Source organism: Glycine max, chromosome 1 (genome assembly GCF_000004515.6).
Source record: "Glycine max cultivar Williams 82 chromosome 1, Glycine_max_v4.0, whole genome shotgun sequence".
NCBI classification, from domain to species: domain Eukaryota; kingdom Viridiplantae; phylum Streptophyta; class Magnoliopsida; order Fabales; family Fabaceae; genus Glycine; species Glycine max.
Genome location: NC_016088.4, coordinates 55,769,263 through 55,789,588, shown reverse-complemented (window position 1 = coordinate 55,789,588; position 20,326 = coordinate 55,769,263). Strand labels below are relative to the sequence as shown.

The window sequence follows — 20,326 nt, the reverse complement described above, 5'->3', positions numbered from 1 at the left end:
TCCACTTGTTGTATTTTATTTTGACTTGTTTAATTTTTTGGTATACACAGCACTTCCCTCGTATCAGTGAACTGGTGGGTATCGACACAAATGACGAGTATTTGTAATTATTTATCGGTATTTATGAATTTAAAAATCATTCAAAATAATTAACATCATATAATATTATATAGGAATATATTACTTTGTTTGTTTACCAAAGATATCTTTATGAAATAATAAACAATAAGTAGTTGTCACGTCTCAATGATATGTTACAAAATGACATGTATATAATAATAAATATAAATAAAATATTTTCAAATAAGTTACTATTGTTAGGGTGAGTATTATGATGAACACATTTACTCGTTAGTTATTCCATCTCCAGTTTCATCACCGGTAATTTGTGTGTATTTTCGCTCACGCTCATCAAATGAAATGTAAGCCAAGGGACAACAAATAAGAAATAAATAAACTGCAGTATTAGATATTAAACGTTCTGCATTTATAATTCATACCTTAACCAAATAAATCAACTAAAGTGGATCAATTTTTTCTCTTCTAAATTTTATTGAAATAAAAGAATAAGTTTTCGTTATCAGTGTTTTCAGATTTTAACTTGAACTATATGTTAGTTTCACAGTTTCAGTTTCTTGAATAAGTTTTCGTTATCAGTGTAGGGATATAGTAGTTTCACCAATTTTTTGATGTTAGTAACATAAATTTCTTGAGGAGACAACGACGAAGACGATGATGAGGATGATGATCCATTGGTTAGTGGGTCAATAAAAAAATATATCAAGTCGAAAAATTCTTAACAATTGAAGAAAAGAATTAAAACGTAATAAATAAGAATTGGTTATTCAAATAGTAAAATATAAAAAAGGACTTCATTTACATTACAAAAACACTAACAAGATATTTTCTAACATGCTTTTTAAGACACGTATTTTATTATTGCTTAAATTTATTTGAAATTACAAAATTATATGATTTTCACTTCTTTTTAAACAAGTCTTATTTATATCAGCATTCTTGGTTTGTACGATAATTGTTATAAAACTATTTCATAAGAGATTGAGTTCTAATCCAGTACAACGTTCAACATAGAAAATGTCTTATTCAACTTTGTAACTTTTTTAAAAATTAATTAATAATTAATGATGTATTAGGAGTGTAATAGAGAACCTTGATGCTCGGGGTGTATTATTCTTCCAAAACATGTTTAATTTCGTAATTTTTTAACTAGACGTGGAGTGCGTTTGTGAAAAATTATGCCCTAATCTTCTTTTATGCTAGCAAAATAAAAAAAATAGATTACTAATATGGTTGAACTAGTATGTATTAATATAGTTAAGGTAGCGTTTAATTTATATGCACTGTGAAATATTTTGCTATAGGCATTGAGTTAGAATTTCCTATATTACTAAATTATATTAATGAGTAGAATGATATGATAATAAAGTGAATTCTTATTTGATGCTTTTGTAAGAGTAAAGTTTTACCTTAATTATACATATAAATGATATTATGTAAAATAAACAGGAAAATAACAAAACAAAATAAATGTGCTACTTAAACATTAAATACACATATACCAAAAAATATTTTTATAATTATTATAAAATAGTCCCCAAAATATTAGTTAGGATTGGGTCTAATACTGAAAAAAGAGATTAATCCGTCGTAACGTAATAAATCAATATACAAATTCTTGAAAGAAGTATTAATATTTGATGTCAATAATTTTTCATGTATCCTTCGCTACCTATGGTACATGACAATAAATCAATGTTTTGAACAAGACAATTTAGTTTTTCGATGTATTTGACTTAAGATTTGAAGAGATTAAGTTGAGTTAGTAATGATTTTTTGGGAATTAAATTAATAACTTTTTGAAGACTAAAATAGGGAAAATGACTGAAAGAATAAAGTGTTTTTTTTTTGTATGTATATATATAATAAAAAAGTTGGGTTGGGGGAAGTGTGAAGGGCGGAGATGGTGATGGCGTGGAAATGGATCGTGCGAAGGACCCGCGAATCAAAGCCCTTCTTCCTTGCATTCGCCACCATATGCGGCGTCGTTCCGGGCGTCATAGGCTATGGCGTCATGCAACTCACTAACACCCGCAACGAGAAGCTCGAGTCACATCTTCGCACAAATGCCCGTCCCGAATCATTGGTATGCCAATCCTTTCCCCTTTCAATTTTTAACCATACTATTAAGCATAAAGTTTAAAACTATCGGGATTAAGATTACTATGTTTGTTTAAATTTAGTGTATATTTTCGCGGCTGCTGGTTGATACTGTTGTAGCGGTTTTGGCTGGGGTTAAGCCATTTGTGCTGCTATATGTATGTCATTAACCTACATGAGACATGTGGATCACAATTCGTAACTCGTGGAATAGAAGGGACGAGAGTGGGAGCAATGCGAAATTACCTGAGAAATGAATAAGGGATGCAGATTGCATTTACGTAAGGGGGTTATTGCAAAGAAAAGGCAGTTAGTGGGAGAGGGATTCTGTTTTACATTTTCTTTATTTCTTCTTTTTCTAAGCAAAGAGGTTTACTGTAAAGCCTGGATACTTGATACAACATAGATATAGGGATACAAGAAACTCTTAAAAAATGAAGATATGATACAGCATAGATACACTATTATAAATTTTGATAAGTGCACAATATTTATAAACTACAAAGAGACATTGATAGTTTATCTATGCAACACATAATCGTATCATTGAATGGTGATCACTTACAAAAATCATACTGGTGCTCATGACAAAGACCTTTGTTACACATCATTCCATTGCCCATATCAGAATATGTTCTTTTCTCATGTGTAAGCCTTTCATCAACATGTGCCAGAATGTAAAAATAAGCATCATTGGTCCTACTCAATGATTTTTGGCTCTATGTACTTAATTGCCTACTATTTACTATATCAGAATATGTTCTTTTCCTATGAACATGTTTCAAAATTACATGTTTTTCCCCAACCTGTGTCAAAATGTCACAAAAAAACATCATTGGTCCTACTCAAAGCAAGTTTTGGTTCTATGTAATTGTCTACTGTTTACAATAGCCTTAAGGATATAGGGGAAAACATAGAGCCACATGTAGTTTTAGTCCTATATAAAATATTGGGGCCTTATCCCAAACATATCAGTCATTAAAATTGGAGGAGTATTCTCCATGGATACATATCTAAATATCATGTGTATCAATATCAGATACAATTATACAAATACAACACCTGGGTGCTTCATTGGTGGGCTGCCTCAATATCTGTTCCCGGTGTCTAGTGTCTTCAGGTGGTGTTTACCTTCATTCTGTCTTGTTTGTTTCTTAATCTGGACCTGTACCCCTTGTAACCATTGCGATAAACAATTCTGCACCTTCATGGTGTACTCTTTAGCTCAAAATCAAGTCTTCATATTCCGTGGCATGTCAAAGTCCAATAAATTCTCAATTGACTTCATTTTGACTACTCTTCTACTCCATAGTACATAGAATGAGCTATTATAATGGTATTTTTATGCATGATTTCCATGCAAAAGGGAATGCTTCCTTCAACATCAAAAATATTTGTGGAGCCTGCAGCACGTGTGAGGCAATAAAGAATACAGAACCATTGGGTGAATGGTTAATGTAACCCACATTGTACATCATTTGGGATTCAACTTTCCATCCAATTATTTGTGTAGGATTTTCTTAAATTGAGACATTTTTATGTTTTATGTTTTTGAGGGCGAGCCCTGGTGCAGCGGTAAAGTTGTGCCTTGGTGACTTGTTGGTCATGGGTTCGAATCCGGAAACAGCCTCTTTGCATATGCAAGGGTAAGACTGCGTACAACATCCCTCCCCTATACCTTCGCATTGCGAAGAGCCTCTGGGCAATGGGGTACGAGACATTTTTATGTTTTTGTTCCAAAAACAAAATCTTTTGGTTTTCTATGACTGTGACTCCACTCCTCAATGTTTTTATTTTCTTCAGTTTCTGTATTTCATATTGATATTTCAGCATGATCATTGTAAGCCTACATCTATAACAACCAGATTGGTCTTGGATTGGAATCCAAGAGCAGTTTATTTTAGAAGTTAAATAACTTTTTAAGTTGAATTTAACAGTCAAGTTTGCACTTGTTTCTTTGAGATATTTCTTTTCTTTGGTAAAAATTCTAACAGTCTATTTGCTTTAATTATGTATCAGATGATGGGGCAAGTCAATAAAGAGAGGCTGGCAGAGTACCTAGGAGAGCTACAGCGGAAGGAGGATACCAATGATCGCTATGTTGCTGCTCTAAGAGGAGAGACTTTAACCAGAAAACCTTATGTGAGAATCCAACCGATTCCAGAGCACATTGACACCAAGGCAAACAAGGAGCAGAAAAATTGAATAAGTTGCAGATCTCCGGTTATTGTGAATATATGTTTCTCTAAGTCCACTATGAACTTGCTGGATGCGTTTAATCCTGTTTTACTGCTGGATGCGTTTATTTAAGCATTAAACTCTTTTTGGTTAGGAGGAAACTGATGTCCATGATTCTGTCCAGACAAGACTACACTAGTTATACTCTTATTATTTGATTTATCCAAATTCTTCATAGACATCTAGTATTTGTCCTAAACATTTTGTCTATCCTTTTCTCTTTTGGAATATAAACATTTTCCAGACATTGGTATGCTTTTACCCTAAACTATTTGTCGTGTAATATGGAATTATGAGAGTATAACTGTTGCACTTACAACAACCTGAGATAAAACAGTCCATTCACATTTCACCTTTTGCATATAATATAATTTCACCTTTTGCCATTTGTCTATTTGGTAGAGCTTACCATATGTCTACTTCTAAAATCTATGCCATTTTCATTGTTTAGGCAAATTGCACAAATATACTGCATTAGTAACAGATGTAATGTCAGATTCTTTAGTGTCAGTTTGTTTTTTGGCTTTTATTGTGCTGTTTTCCCCCTTAACTTGATCACTACGTAAATTTCAGACACCGTCTGCATATGCAAGGGACAAAATGGTTTCTCAAATTGATATGACCCCCCCTCCCCACACCCAAAAAGAAAATGAATAATTGAAACTTAATAATGGTCGTTCCATGAACATATTTCCCAAGCCCAAAAAGTTTTAAACGTAGACACAATAAAGTGAGGAAGGATTAGTAGTACTCATGAAGCAAACGATAGAAGAGTTTTACCTGAACTGGGAGTGACTAGTTGTTTGAAATTGAGTAGTCTTACAAAAACTAAGTTACTTTTCTCAAATGTAACACTACTATATCTTAAGTGTTTTTTTCTTCTCCATTTTTTCTGTTTGGTCCAAGTACATGTTAGAGGTTTACTTAGGAACTTAGGACAGTAAAATGAGTCATATTACCACTGACTTCAGCTCTAGATATAGCATACCCAAGATCGTTATCGGCATTGTCCTAATCTAGGCTTATCTTTTCAATTTTTTGGTTTAATTATATTTTGGTCCTATTAAGTTAATTGTTTATAATTAATTCTCACAAATTTTCAAATATTCAAATTAAGTCTCATTACAAATGTCTCTCTGCATATTGAGTTTGGTGTTATTATAACAAAATAATATAAGTTCTCGCTTGATTTACAAATCATCTATTAAGTTTGTTCGTAGACAACAAGTCAATTAAGTTGCTCACTTATTAGCGAAAATTTTTAAATTTTATGTTTGTCCACATTTATTTGAGTATCCTCGTGATTGTATTCATGCTAAAATGTTTAAATTTTATGTTAGTCCACATTTATTTGAGTATCCTCGTGATTGTATTCATGATTCTATTATGAATGAAATGTGATAAGGATTTTGCATTAAAAAAAAAAGATGTGGCAAATCTGCAAGAATTTTATTATATTTTGGATCTCGTTATACAAAATGCATTATACAACAAACATTGATTTTTTTCTTACAAATATAAATTAGTGTTAGAATTTACAGGAAAAACAAATATTTTCTACACATTTTCTTTTAACATTAAGAAACTAATCATATTTTTGTAATAGTAATAGTAAAATCTGCAGAAAATTCCAACAGAAAAACCCACGAGAAAAAGACAAAATTTGTATAAGTATAGAATAGAAGCATAGTTAAATTGTAGAATCGAAGAAATATAAAACTAATTATTTATTATTAATGCTATGATTTTCCTTGGCACTAGACAACAGTCGAGTTTGAAAATATACTAAAGTATCACATTCAGTTGTAAATGAAACAAACGACAATTGGACCCAGATTACCAAAAAATTAATGTTAGAATAGTCAATAAAACGCAGCAGACAAGAGTTCCGGTGGCTTGTAAGCTGTAACAGTATGAAGGCAAATATTTGGCAAAGTTCTACAGTAGCTAAAAGTTGCGAAATTGTATTGGAACGAGAAAATTTATATTTATACAAATTTCATTTATAAGCAAAGTTATAAAAAAAAGATAAACAAAATATGCGACAAAATAATTAATAAAAAATATTATTCATGTAGTAAAAAAAATAAAGATATTATTTATTTAGTCTTGGATCGGAGATAACAAGATTTTTCAACCCACTGAATCATAGATTAATAAATAGACTAAAAAAGTTTACATACGGTAGAATTAAACACAAGTAATATAAAAAAATATTATGTAAATAATATAACTCTTACTCTTAAAACTTTTTCCCTACGCTTAATTTTATTTAAATATATAACAAAATTATTATAGTTAGTAATTATATATATATATATATATAAATATATATTAAGTTTCACTTCTCAAAGTGTTAAATTAAAAAAAACATTGAATAAATTAATTTTTTTAAAATTTAAAATATTTAATATTTTATTAAATAAATTTATTTTAATGTATATTATAATTTTTAAAATATAAATAATATTAAATACAATATATTATATAATTGTAAATATTTGGTTTATCTAAAAAATTGATATATAGAAAGTCATTTATACACATACTCTATTTAAGCATACCAGTACTGGTCCGTCCCTCTCTTTACTGCATTTCTGAACAAAAAGAGAAAAGTTGTTCACCTAAAATCCGCTATTTGTTATAGGCTATTGTCCCCTATAGCTATATACTATAAATGTGGGGAAGAATGGTGTACAGAAATCCATATATTGCAAACATTCGCTTTGACTTATATATATATATATATATATATATTCCCATATTATATCACTTTTCATATTAGGGGATTCTACAAGCATTATTTTTAAATATAATGTATACCTTATTATGGGTTTATATAAGTAGAGTAAAAAGAAAAGGATAGAAGCAATTTATTAGGAGGCGTGTGCTTTGAAGTATGTAAAAGATTCCCAAAACTGTGAACTTAAGAATATCATATTCTTGTGTTTGATACAAGTTTTTTAGAAGAAAAATATATTCAATACTTGATTATCATGAATACAAAATCTTCATATTTACTTTCTAGATTAACGGCTTCTTCCACTACATTATTTCACATTCTTTTTCCATGTTCATTTTTTAATTAAATAAAACTTATTTACTTTTTTTGCAATTACTAATGTCAACCAAACATATCTTGGGAATGCCATTTCTGAAAATGCAATGATATATCTTGAAATAAACGATTCCTTACTTTACTAGTCATGGTTTAATAGAAGGGAAATTATTACGTGATCTATAATTACTGTAATTATAACTAATTTTTATATGTTATATAATTAATTATTTTTCACAAATTGGAAAATTTAAATACGGTCACATATATAGATATTGATTGGAACCATTAATTATTTTGGTTTGGGATTACTTAATAAATTTTAATACACATTTGAGAATAATGGGCAAATACATCTCGTCATTTTAATAAAATTACAAGTATTTATTTTAAAATTTTATATTTTAAACTTCTTAATTTTATATGTTTGAATCCATTAACCTATTCTCATGTAATAATATAACAAGTATTTATCTTATAAAATTATATTTTAAACTTTCTATATTTATTTGTTACAGTTATATACCAAAAAAAGAACATGAGTGCCTGAATTTGTTACACTTCCTAAAATTATATTTTTGCTCACTCCATGGTGCAAGTGCTTTGGTCTCCTCCCCATCTGTTGGGCACCATCAAGTGCAATATTGATGGTTCGACAAGAGGGTCTCCAAGGGATTTTTAGGGACTACACTGATAAGGTCTTGGGCTGTTTTGCTTGCTCCATTGGCGTCCAAACAATGTTGTTCGCGGAGCTTTTTGCTGTTATTCGGGCATTGGAAATTGTAAAAGAAAAAGGTTGGCATAAAGTCTGGTTGGAACGTGATTCTGAGTTGGTTATCAAGACCTTCAAAGACCATTTTGTTGTTCCCTGGTGTCTGCGGATGAATTGCCTATTTTTATTTTTATTTTGTTAAGATATATCTTTGTTTTCATTCCTCACATCTACAGGGAAGGAAACATTTGTGCCGATAGACTTACTAACTTTAGAGCTTCTTCTACAACTACGTTTTTTTGGTGGGACTCTATTCCTTATTTTGCTAGAGCCAAGTACCTTATTGGGAATAGGATTACTCTCCCCTAGCTCTTCTGTTGGGAGTTTTTTGCATATATCTTTTGTAATTCCTCATTTTTATTAATGAAATCTTTGGTGTCTTGGTGCTGTCTAGTTCTTTGCTGGGATGCACCACACCGATCGTTTATAAAAAAAAATTTTTAAAAAAAAGAGCATGAGTGAAAAAGAGAGATACGAAGAAAATAAGGTAAAAAATGGAATGGAGAGAAAAATAAATGTAAAAGTATAACTATATGTTTTCAATCTCTTCAAAATCAAGAGGAAAAATGACTTTTATAGTTAGAAAGTTAAATTATTTTAATCTTTACATATTTCACTTTTTAATAAGAATTATTCAAATCATTTTACACATATATTAATTAATTTATATTTGACTTTTTTTCCTACTATTTTCTTTCTTTCATTACATGTAGTAAAACATACTTATAAATTAACACTTTTTAAAATGTGAATGGATGATTTTCCAAACCTTATATATAGATAGTCCCACAAATCTCAAAGTTGCAAGAAGTCCCATTCCATATTCCTTTTCTGAGGTGCATCCATTGGAGCAAGTCCTCATTTGGCACGTGCGAGCCTCACTTAAATAGCATTAGCATGGCCCCCTCATCATCACCATCTTCCAAGAGGCACCCACTGTTCCACGGAATCCGTTGCCGCGGAAGGAAATGGGTCTCCGAAATCCGCGAGCCACGCAAGGCCTCTCGCATATGGCTTGGCACCTTCCCCACGCCGGAGATGGCCGCCGCTGCCTACGACGTGGCCGCGTTGGCCTTAAAAGGCGACGGCGCTGTTCTCAACCTCCCTCACTCGGTTTCAAAGTATCAAATGCCTTTAACCAACTCTCCTGCGGATATTCGCAGTGCTGCCTCCGCTGCAGCCGCAATGATAAAGGCCGAAACTGAAACTGAAGCTACCCACAACCACAACATGAATATTGCATCAATAACTGATAATGAAGCTACCTACACTGCTTCAACTTCGTGGTTTGAAACTGATTTCATCGACGAGGAAGTCATATTTGGTATGCCAAGTTTGCTGGTGGACATGGCCGGGGGAATGCTTCTGTCGCCGCCCAGAATGAGCCCGCCACCGTCCGATAACTCGCTGGAGAAGCAAAATGGTGAAACTTTGTGGAGCTATTTTTGACATTGGCGTGTCTCACATCATATCCCACACCCTTAATTAAGGACTTTAATAAGCTTAATTATGTAAATTGAGAACAACTGAACAAGAGCATTGGATGGTGTTACTTTTTTCTGAGTTCTGATATCATATCATAATATCCTCTGTTCAACTGTTCTATGTAGTACGTACTATACTTGTATCCGTATTTGATATTTCTACGTGTGATATATCTATGTGTTACTCATTGTCAATCTCTCCCGAAAATCTAATTAATTATTCTTGGTGGAGTTGTCAGTTGTCACTCGTGACCGCATATTTATGACTTTATCTATACATAACACTCTAATGTTAGTGAATTTTTAAGTGTTCTTTATTTTAATTTATTTTATATTTTTTTAGAAATAATAATATTTTTTAAACAAGATATAATTTAAGTGGCTTTTTTATATTTTTTTTCTTTCTATAAATTATTAATATTATATACCATTTAAAAAGTTATATATATATAATTGCATTAAGTAAGTTGTAAGTAAATGCTTTTATTAGATTTCTTTTTGCCTTAATTTGATTTGCAAATAGACCAAGCTATAAATACTAGTATATAACTCTTCTAAAAAATACTAGTATATAATTATTACAACTGACTAAAATTTAATTTTCTTTTTTATATTTTGTTTGTTAGCCCTTTTGATCTTTGTTGTATTTTTGAACTCAAGTGTATAAGTCCAGACAAGCCCACGCGTGTAAGTCTTCCCAAATATTGGTAACCAAAATTCACGAGGATGGCAAATGGCAAAATTGCCAGCCTCCTACTTTATAACACGATGCTTCTTCGTAGAGTTTTCCTGCTAGAATGTTCGTATTAGAATTGTTCTCTCTCTTTTTCAGCTGTTCAAAATGCTTTGAGGAACTAATTAATTAGTTACCAAAAACAAAAGAAATGAGGGGCACACAGAAGGGAAAGAGGACAATTCAGCAAGCGCAATGCAACAGCAAACACCGACTTTGGAACTTAGTTAATCACCAGTTTAGAAAAGAGGGAATATTCACATGGAATTTTTTCTGGTCTACACGAGCCTAATTAATTTCTATAGTATATTTACAAATACTCAAACGTTCAAATCAGTGTCTAGGAAAAAATTTAACAGAAACCCCAAATTCCTATGCACAGCATCTAGAAAAATAATACAAAATATAAATATGATAAAATTTATAATGGATACAAAGAGAAACATAAAAAAAAAATTAATAAAATATCTAAAATAAAGAAGTGTTTATATATATATATATATATATATATATATATATATATATATATATATATATAATAGGCAAGGTGGTGAATTACACCTCTGAGGGTGAATCTCGTGATTTCATAATACCTGTTTTTTCATGTTTAAAGGATTTTTTAGTTTTAGCTCTAGCGCTAGTACTTCGCGACTGCATATAGGATCACAATTCAGAACTTTTTTCATGTTAGGTCTAAGGACAAACTTTTGAACTTATTTGTATTGGACTAGCATTTATAGTATTAACTTCATTATTAACTATGAGCCTGAATTTTCCGAAGAGGGTCCATAACAGAACTTTTAAGATTATAATTAGAACAAAATCCTCGATGGACCCAAAGGTTATCAAGAGAAAGGGATAATATATATTTGAATTTTTTTATTGTATCGTTCTTGTGCTATTTTTTATAATAATAAGAATAAAATATATATTTCCGCATTTGTTATATCTTTTTCCCCAAAATTTGTTTTTAAAAAGTGTAATAGTTATTAATTGTAAGGTGAAAATATAAAAATAGTTTAAGAAAATTGGGTGATAAACGGTAAATAAAAATAATTTATTCAACAGACAACACGTTTAATTATGAATTTGTTTAACAGTTTCATATAATTTATAAAATAATTGATTCTGTAAGTTTTTTTTATAAAGCTAATTAAGATATCGCATTCCCAAGTCTTATACAATTAGCCAGAACTTACATGTTTCACTTAGGAGAGTTTGTTCTAAGCTAGGGGTTGAACAAATTTTCAGAAATCTGAAGTTGGGAATATGAGCTTGATTCAAGTTTTCTAAAAATTTTCGGAAGTGGTACGGTTAATTCTTCGAAATGTAAAACACCCATAATTATCTTAGTTACTTCTTATTTCCATTGAGAAGGGGAAATATTAGATTTTCATGGGAATATAAATTATTTTTTACAAATAACTACAAATTCCTTTATTCTTCCAAATTTCCTTTTTTTACTTTTATTTTAAAATTAAATAAATTTTTTAAGTCATGGAAATATAAAATGTATTAAATATTTTTTATATAATGAAAACAGGAGTTATAAAAAAAATATAGCACAAGAGGATGTAAGACATTATTTTTTACGTCACACTATAGCTAAAGGTGATAAACAAAATTATTAAAAAAAGTTAAATAAAAGCAACGATGTCGGAAGTTAACAAAATCTATATTAGGATTAATTAAAACATTTAAAATATTATCAATTAATTTATAAATTGTGTACATCTTGAAGAGAATATTTTTAATAGCAATTAGTTGATGTCACAAAAATACGTAGATAAGCCTATATATACGTCATGAGAAAGAACTTCTTCTTTAACTCCTCTCTTTTACCTACTAACCCTTGGACTCTTGGATGGAGCAATAGGCTGCCAGATATAACTGAAATCAAGTGAAGATCCTACTCTTTCTTAGATAGGCAAGTAACTTAATATTCAATTACTATAATGGATATTGGGTTTATTGGACCCTACTCTCCGTCAGTATACTTGTTTAGTGGATCTGACTCAATAAACATATAAAACACAAGGTGATTCTTAAAGTAAAAAATGGATCACTTAAATAAAAATTGGACAGGAAAAACTCTATTAAGTGATACATTTAACTCATATTTTAATAAAAACAAAAATACACTAATAATGAAAAAAAAAATCTAACAACTGACACTTACATGATCTTGAGTGTTCCTTTAACATCTAGGTGACTAGGTTAAGTGTATTTGATTGTTGGTCTTAGACTGAACAGTGATCAAATATTGGAGGACCAAAAATCGAAAGATTCATGCGGTCTGTGAGTCGGCCACATGAAGTAAAAAAAGATCGTGTACGAGAGATTTAATGTGGAAATGTTGTGTGCTGTTTAGTTATCACAAATCAGAGACAAATTATCAGCCATATACGTTGGTGGGGTTTTATCATTCATGTGTTAGTGTAGGCAATAAGGCAAATCTTAACGACATAATGAGAAAATGAATCTGAACAAATGACTGACATCTACCTCGATCCACGTCACCCACAATCGTCGAACATCACTTCGATGAGCTCTTTCAATTCTCACTTTATTTCTTATGTACAATTTGTTTTTGCTTATGTTTGTATCATCCTAGATATATTTCGGCGAAGCTAGTCACGTACTGTTTTATTTGTAAAAGGTGTGAAATTCTAGTTCGTTCATCATTGGCCAACACAAGCAATTATGTAAAATAGAAAACTTAAGAAAAGTTTATGTCGAAACACGAGCACAACCAATATCCCATAGCCGACTACCCAGATTTGATTTGTGTCTTCACTATCTCATGAGTTGCCCCGCACTTTACCCCCTTCGTTATCTTCTCAGAAGTTTTTTATGAAGCTGTAAGTTACGTTAATGACAAAGAAAAAACTTTGTTCAGGTATTTATCGTTATTGCATTAAAAATAATATATTTATATTTATATATTGTAAAAAAAATACTTAAATTTCTATGGGAAAATGAATAAATATTATATACATAATATAAAGACTTTTTACCTTATCATTCAAATACAAATTATTATATATGATAAATTTATTAGTTTTTAAATATCTAATTTTAAAACTATATAATTTTTTTAATTAATTAATAATGTAAAATAAAATTTCTAACATTGAGTAAATTACATTTCAGGAGCAAGGGTCGCGCCAATTATTTCTAATAGCAACAACCAACGGTCAAAAAAAAAAAAAGGTATGTTTTAAGAAAAATACAAGAACTAAAATTAAAGAGTAAGTAAATTGTTAGAACAAAAATTATATTAAACATCAACATAAGGTTGATCGTAAAGATATTTGAGCTTTAAGACATGTTCATCTTGCCGAGCCTCCGAAAGCAACTAATCTAAACTTTTCTTTGTAAACAAAATATGTATTAAATTGTTTAATGGAAGTGCAAGAGTAACTTAGGACAAACCTAAAAGCTAGGCATCTTTATCCTTAGAGTTGTTTATGGTTTGAGTATTTAGATAACTATAACTAATAAATAAGTCGATATTATAACTATAGTTTTATAAAAGTAGTTATAATTTGATATAATCAATTATTGTTTTTAAACATGCATATATAACCAATTATATTTAAAACTAATTACAAAGCCAATTATGAATAAATAAACACAAATATTTAAAATAATTATTTCTATAAAAACTAATTATAGTTTTATAACTAATTATTTTTAAATAAAAATAAATTATTTAAAATAACCATAACAATAAAACTGATTATAATTTATAACTACTTTTATATAACTAGTTACAGTTATTTTTTAAAACTAATGTTTTTAGTAGTCCTACTTGTCCTTTTGACACATGCCCTACTTGGAGCACACCTTTCTCAAATGTCCTTGGATACCAATTTCAATTTGATTTGAATTTTCATAATTCTTGTGTCTATATTTATGGAGGTTGGAAATGAAGAAATGATTTTGTTTAAGAATTGTCTACCTCCCACTCCCAATATGTCCAGAGATGTCAAAAGAAATGAGCTATTTACAAGCACTGGGTGAGCTTGAGTTATTGGTGGGTCCTTCCTTCTGGTAGGGGATCCCTTGCAAATAGTGGCCGTATTTTACAAAAAGCTACTTCCTGTCTCATCTTTTCTCTCCAACATCTTCCTTGGATTTGAATTTTTCTTTTCATGTATAATAATTACAGTAAAATTAGATCATATCTAATGTATATTACTAATTTCCACCACTAGACCAAACGGATCCTAGTGCTTCGTTCCTTGGATTTGAATTTGATCCTAGCCACTTGCACTAGAGAATTACTATTCTCATCCCCTATATTGTTATTCTCACCTCAACTTTTTAAAATAATATATATAGGGACAAAATTACCCCTCCTCCCTTTCCTTTTTTCCTTGTTTTCCACATTTGACTTTCAAATGCAACAGAATCATGATATCATTATGTTGATAATTATGTTTTATATTTGGCACGAACAAAAATGGAATCCCATTTCTGTCACAGCGTAAGAGTTATGGAAAGGATTAAAACCAATTTCGGTTGAAACCGCATTACGTGAAATGAAACTTTTTATTGGGCCTTTTCTCCTCTGGGCCATGTGCTTTTCTGCCTCGGCTCTCTGTTCTGTACCAAAGTCCCAAATAGAAGGGACTAACTAGTAACTACGCATGTTATAACTATTCGAATTGACTTGTAATCTACATTTCCTCTATTTCCTCTATATTTATGTTTTAATAGTTTTAAAAATTTCATTCAATCGAAGAATATGGAAAAATAATAAATGAATTTGTATTGAAAAATTAAAATTACTTACTACATAAAATAAGTTCATGTTTGCTCAGGATAGAATTTAGATAAACTTATAATAACTATAAAAAAAAAATATAATGCGTAGTTACTAGTTAGGCTACTCATGTAATTCGCGGATTGTGTATATTTAATAATAAGAAAAATTATTTGATAAGTACGTATTTAAAATATATTTCAATCAATGATGTTAAAAATGTTTATAATCAAAATAATTATAAAAAATATTTGATAAAAATTAGTGGAAAAAATACAATTCACTAATTCTACAAAATATAACAAAAAAGACATTTTTAAAATTTTTAATGACATTTTATGGGTTTGTGAGTGATCTTTCAAAGAGGATTAAGATAAAGTCTTTGCCTTTTTTTCTTTTCATTTGTGTTAAATCAACTCATTCATTTTCTCTTCATTTTATAGGAGGCAAAGATATAGATGAGCAATGAAGTAAACAAAAAATATAGGAAAAAGAGAAATAGATAAATCAAAATTAGTGAACATGAAGAGAATTTAGAGTTATTTGGTTTGAAAAAACAAACAAAAAGGAAATAAACATGAGATAATGTCGAATAGCATATATCGGCATAATTAATAAGGTTGGTGGATTTGTATATTTTAAGAAAAAATAAAGATAAAGTCAAAATAAAAGACACATGTATTATGGGTTCATCTAATGATAAAAATGAAGGTAGAACTAACAAAATAGATTGAGTCAGTCGTACCGGACTGAACTAGATTAAAAAAATGTTGATCCAAATAGAACTAAACCTATTTAAGTGAGTCTTCATCGGTCTAAACTAAACTCAAAGAATATACAATTGAATGAATTTAAACCTATTTCGGCTCGATATTTTTTTTTTTTTGAATTTGTAGAATTTGTATGAATTTGATGAGCCACTAGGCTTGACTAGGCTTCAACAAATGAAGCCCATCTAGAATATGACTTGACTCAGTCCATTTTTAATGTTTCACCTGACAGATATTTGAATCCTACACCTCTCTTTTTGTAACCTATACCTCTCATTATATTTCAAAATTACAATGGGAGGTGATAGATTCAACAGTGAGAATGCTGGAAACAAATGCCGACCTGATGGACCTGACTAACATGTCCATTTTGTCAACTCTAGATGCAGGTGAGTGTTAGCTGGTAACACAGAGTTGTTCAAAATTGCTTAAGGCATCATGCAAAATTGATTATAGGTAGAATTGTTATGCATTTCTTGGCTATTTCTTGCCATTTTTGCACATATAATTTTTTCACTCCTTTCTCTCCATTTCTTTGTCATCTCTTTCCCACTAAACACGTTTAGAAACAAAACTACAAACGCATGTTTAGAAACCAGTTCTCCCCAATCTAAATTGACGTTTCAGTTAATGAAGAGATACTCTTGTGTTTTTTTCCCTCAAAAAGTGTGAACATCCATTTTTCAAGCTCCAAATTAACGCAATCCAAACACATAGTCAACTTGGTTGCTCAAGCAAATTGACTTCCTTAGCAGGTATCAAGCATTTACCGAACGTATATTATTAGAACGGGACGAAATAAAACACGAGTTTTCTCACTCGAATTTCATGTTTCCAAAATACAATTCTAGAACTATTTCTACCTCCACTAACTCGCGAGTTTAAATCAATTTTGAGAAGCTCCAAACAAGAAAAATGATCATACCTGCAATTTTCCCAAACAACTTTGACCTTTAAGCATAACACCAATATTTATAAAACAAACTATCCTACTGAGAAAGAAAAGTGGAAAATCAGAACCCAGGATCTACATGAACTAATAATCAGTAGATGAAAAAGATAAGCACACTTGATGGTCTACAATCTAATTTATTGTCTTAGAATTTTACTAGGCTTCTTAAAAGAGAACTAAAATTCACAAGATTTGAATTAAACCCTCTAATTTCTTCACAATATAGATACGCCATTGAACACTTTCATGCATGACAGAAACCAAGGAAAACACAGAGTATAGCTTCAAAAGTGAATCGAAATGCAATAGACTTGTCTGCATTGTGCAGAAAAATTATTCTACTTCGATAGCACAGTGGTATTTTCATACAATTAACAGAATTCTGCATTTTTAATAGGTTCAAGACTTGCAAATTAGCTTTCAGTAGAAACAGATGACATTGGATTTCTAGTTGTATGGTTCAAGTTGATAATTGTTGTCACGAGGGGCATTATGCAGAAAACAGGTTTGGATTTGGGATAAAACTAGTACTGATTTACTAGGAAACTGAATCTGAAACTTATACCATCTGAAAGCTTTGTGTGTTAGCTTTTAGACAAACAACGCTCAAATCCGATCTGTGCAACTAGAGTTATGCATCAAACTGTGACTATTCCTAGGACAAGGCCAACATGTGATGAGACTTTAGTTCAAGAAAAAGGAATTTTCTTCACTTCACATAATCAAACCATAAACAAAAGTGTAAAACGACCATTTTTGTTATAAGGACAACGAAAGAGTGAAATTTAAAAGGAAATCCTTTACAACAAAGAGAACACTCAGCTTATATCAACTTAAAGCAAAGAAGGAAGATGACGCCACCAAACTATAAGTGATAACAGTGACATGTTCTGCATCATTGATAATTAAGTGAAGGATATTCACGTAGGAAATCTCAAGAAAATGAATTTCTTACATCTTATCAATCAAACCACGTTCAAGGTTCCACACCAGAGGCACGGGATTCAAGAATCAAATCACAAAATTAAGCATTATTTAAAGGGGTTGTAGCCTAGGCATTTTATCAGACACCTTATACGCAACCAGGGGTTCATTAAAATTGTTAGAATTATCTATGTTTTGCTATGCCAATTGGAAATGAGGAATGCTATCTGTTTACTTCTTTCACGTGAAAGTTTTAGAATTTGTCGCCTTATTGTCATCTTTTCATTTTCTCGTTAGTTACCTCTTTTTTTTTTAAAAAAAAATCATGTGTTTGTTTTTGTCCATCTAAGATTTATGGGCTTAAAATGTTAAACCCTATTTTTATGGGCCTCAGTATTTCATTGACTCTCATTTTTCTATTTATCTTTATTTAGTTTCTTTTTTAATTTCTCATAATGAATAAACTATCCGAATAAATTAGGTATTTTAACTTACCTCTCTTTACTTGTTCTTATTGAGGATGTGGATAATGACGAATTCTCATATTATCACGTTAAGAAAACAAAATGCGAATATTTTTTCTTATCGAAAATCCATAAAAACTAAATAATGCAATGTATTATTCGTAAAAATAAAATAAAATAATGCAATGTGTTTAATGCATGCCAAAAGTCTGATGCCATACAACGCGTCAAAATTTTGTTCGAACAAAAAAAAGTCCTTCTAAATTAAACGAATTAAAGAAAAAATATTAATTTAATTTGATATAAAATTGAAAATACTCTCTACATCGGTTCCTAATTTAATTGATCCAATAAAGTATTTCCTAAATCGGTTATAAATCCATTGTGGAGATCATTTATTTTAATATTACAAAATATCATTACTTCACACATTACGTCGATTTTCTAAGAAGAAATAAAAATTTCAGATGTTAAAAGCGTTTTTTTTATTTGTAAACAACTAAGAGAGGTGTACAACATTTAACACTAAATTGCCACAAAAAAAAACATTTAACACTAAATCGTGTCTTAACAAAATGACGTCTTATAGAAAATATTTATAAAAAATGAAAACATTAGTTAAAGAAATAATTCAAAACACAAAAACAGTTAGAGAAAATTTATATTGTGTTAAAAATAAAAATAAGTAGTGTTGAATAAAACACATTAAATACTCTGAATTAATACTTTTAAGAGATTCATTAAACAAAACCTTTTCAAAATAAGGAGAATGTTAGTAATTAGTAAATGTCATTGAGATACAAATTTAAAAATACAAAAAAAATAATGTATTTATCATATTTAAAATGTCAAATTATTTAACATTTTAAAAATAAATTATAAATATTAAATTTAGTATATTAACAAAATACTAAAAAATAAAGTAATTAGACTCAATATTAAACGCATGTCCTTCAAATACTTGTTAAAAATAAATCCTTTTAAAAATAATGGTTTTTTATATATTTAAAAATAGAATTATTCAATGCTATTTTTAAAAATATATATATATAATATAATATATTAAACGTTATGTACTAAATATTCTTAAAATACTTGTCCGAGAAACTCTTTGAATGTTTAAATATATTTAATAGTAAAATTGATTGAACACTCACTGTTAACAAGATAGTTAGAATCTTTGGATTAACTAAAATAACTGTAAACTCAACGTGGCTAAATAATTCCAGTCAGGAATACTAGAAAAATCTTCTAGAGTAGAGCAGTCCGTCAAACGGTGATAGTGACCTCAATATTCAATACTAAATCAATATTCAATACTAACTAAATATGGATAAAATCATACAAAAACACGTGTTAAATCTTTTGTCATTATCTTCAAAAAAATTAAATAAAATACCTTTTGTCATTACCATTATTTAATAGCTGGAGACTGGAGCCGTAGTGGGAGACACCCAGGGTCAAGTGTCAACAGCAGGCAACAGCCTGTTTCAACTTTTGCCATATCATCATTATCCATGAAAATCTAAACTGATAGATTAATCAATTAAAAAAACTTACATAAATAATTTTTTAAAGAGAACTGAATTGAAAAAAAAAAATCTTTTTTGATTGAATCTATTTTTTTATTTACTCTTTAAAATAAAATCCAATTAAATTACAGAGATATTAAATGAATATATAAAATATTAGTTAAAATTTAATTTAACACCATTCCCAAACTAATCCAAATAAAATTAAAATATAAAAAAGTTTTTTTTTTTATGAATTGAATGGAATAACAATTTTTACCTCAAAATCAATCTATTTCATTGGTCATTACCTAGTAGTTCAGTTGTAGATGTACTTTACAGTAGTGAAAAGCGTGGGCTTGGAGTTACAGTGGCCCACCCGAGTCGTGTGGTGTCCGAGACCGTGTCCGCATAGTAGCCTCGTACGTGGTCCAACCATCCTCAAAAAGCTATATATATGCCCCCCACACT

At 29.9% G+C, this 20,326-nt stretch overlaps 2 protein-coding genes across 2 annotated transcripts; both read left to right on the top strand.

Annotated features, from left to right (window-relative positions):
* The first annotated feature begins 1,968 nt into the window (after window positions 1-1,968).
* On the top strand, window positions 1,969-4,780 carry LOC100305897 (uncharacterized). Its single transcript, NM_001251470.2, has 2 exons — window positions 1,969-2,164; window positions 4,198-4,780. Exons 1-2 carry the CDS (start codon window positions 1,982-1,984, stop codon window positions 4,381-4,383), a joined length of 369 nt encoding a protein of 122 aa, NP_001238399.1. The 5' UTR covers window positions 1,969-1,981; the 3' UTR covers window positions 4,384-4,780.
* A 4,316-nt stretch (window positions 4,781-9,096) lies between these two features.
* LOC100811020 (ethylene-responsive transcription factor ERF027) lies at window positions 9,097-9,827 on the top strand. The gene has a single exon (XM_006573696.4). The coding sequence runs from the start codon at window positions 9,144-9,146 to the stop codon at window positions 9,693-9,695; it is 552 nt and encodes a 183-aa protein (XP_006573759.1). The 5' UTR covers window positions 9,097-9,143; the 3' UTR covers window positions 9,696-9,827.
* The last annotated feature ends 10,499 nt before the right edge of the window (window positions 9,828-20,326 follow it).

Excerpts from the sequence above, each read along its gene's own strand:
- LOC100305897 (NM_001251470.2), top strand. The coding sequence starts at position 1,982 with ATGGTGATGGCGTGGAAATGGATCGTGCGAAGGACCCGCGAATCAAAG. Across the intron at positions 2,165-4,197 it reads ATGCCCGTCCCGAATCATTG|ATGATGGGGCAAGTCAATAA; the intron begins GTATGCCAATCC and ends ATTATGTATCAG.
- LOC100811020 (XM_006573696.4), top strand. The coding sequence starts at position 9,144 with ATGGCCCCCTCATCATCACCATCTTCCAAGAGGCACCCACTGTTCCAC.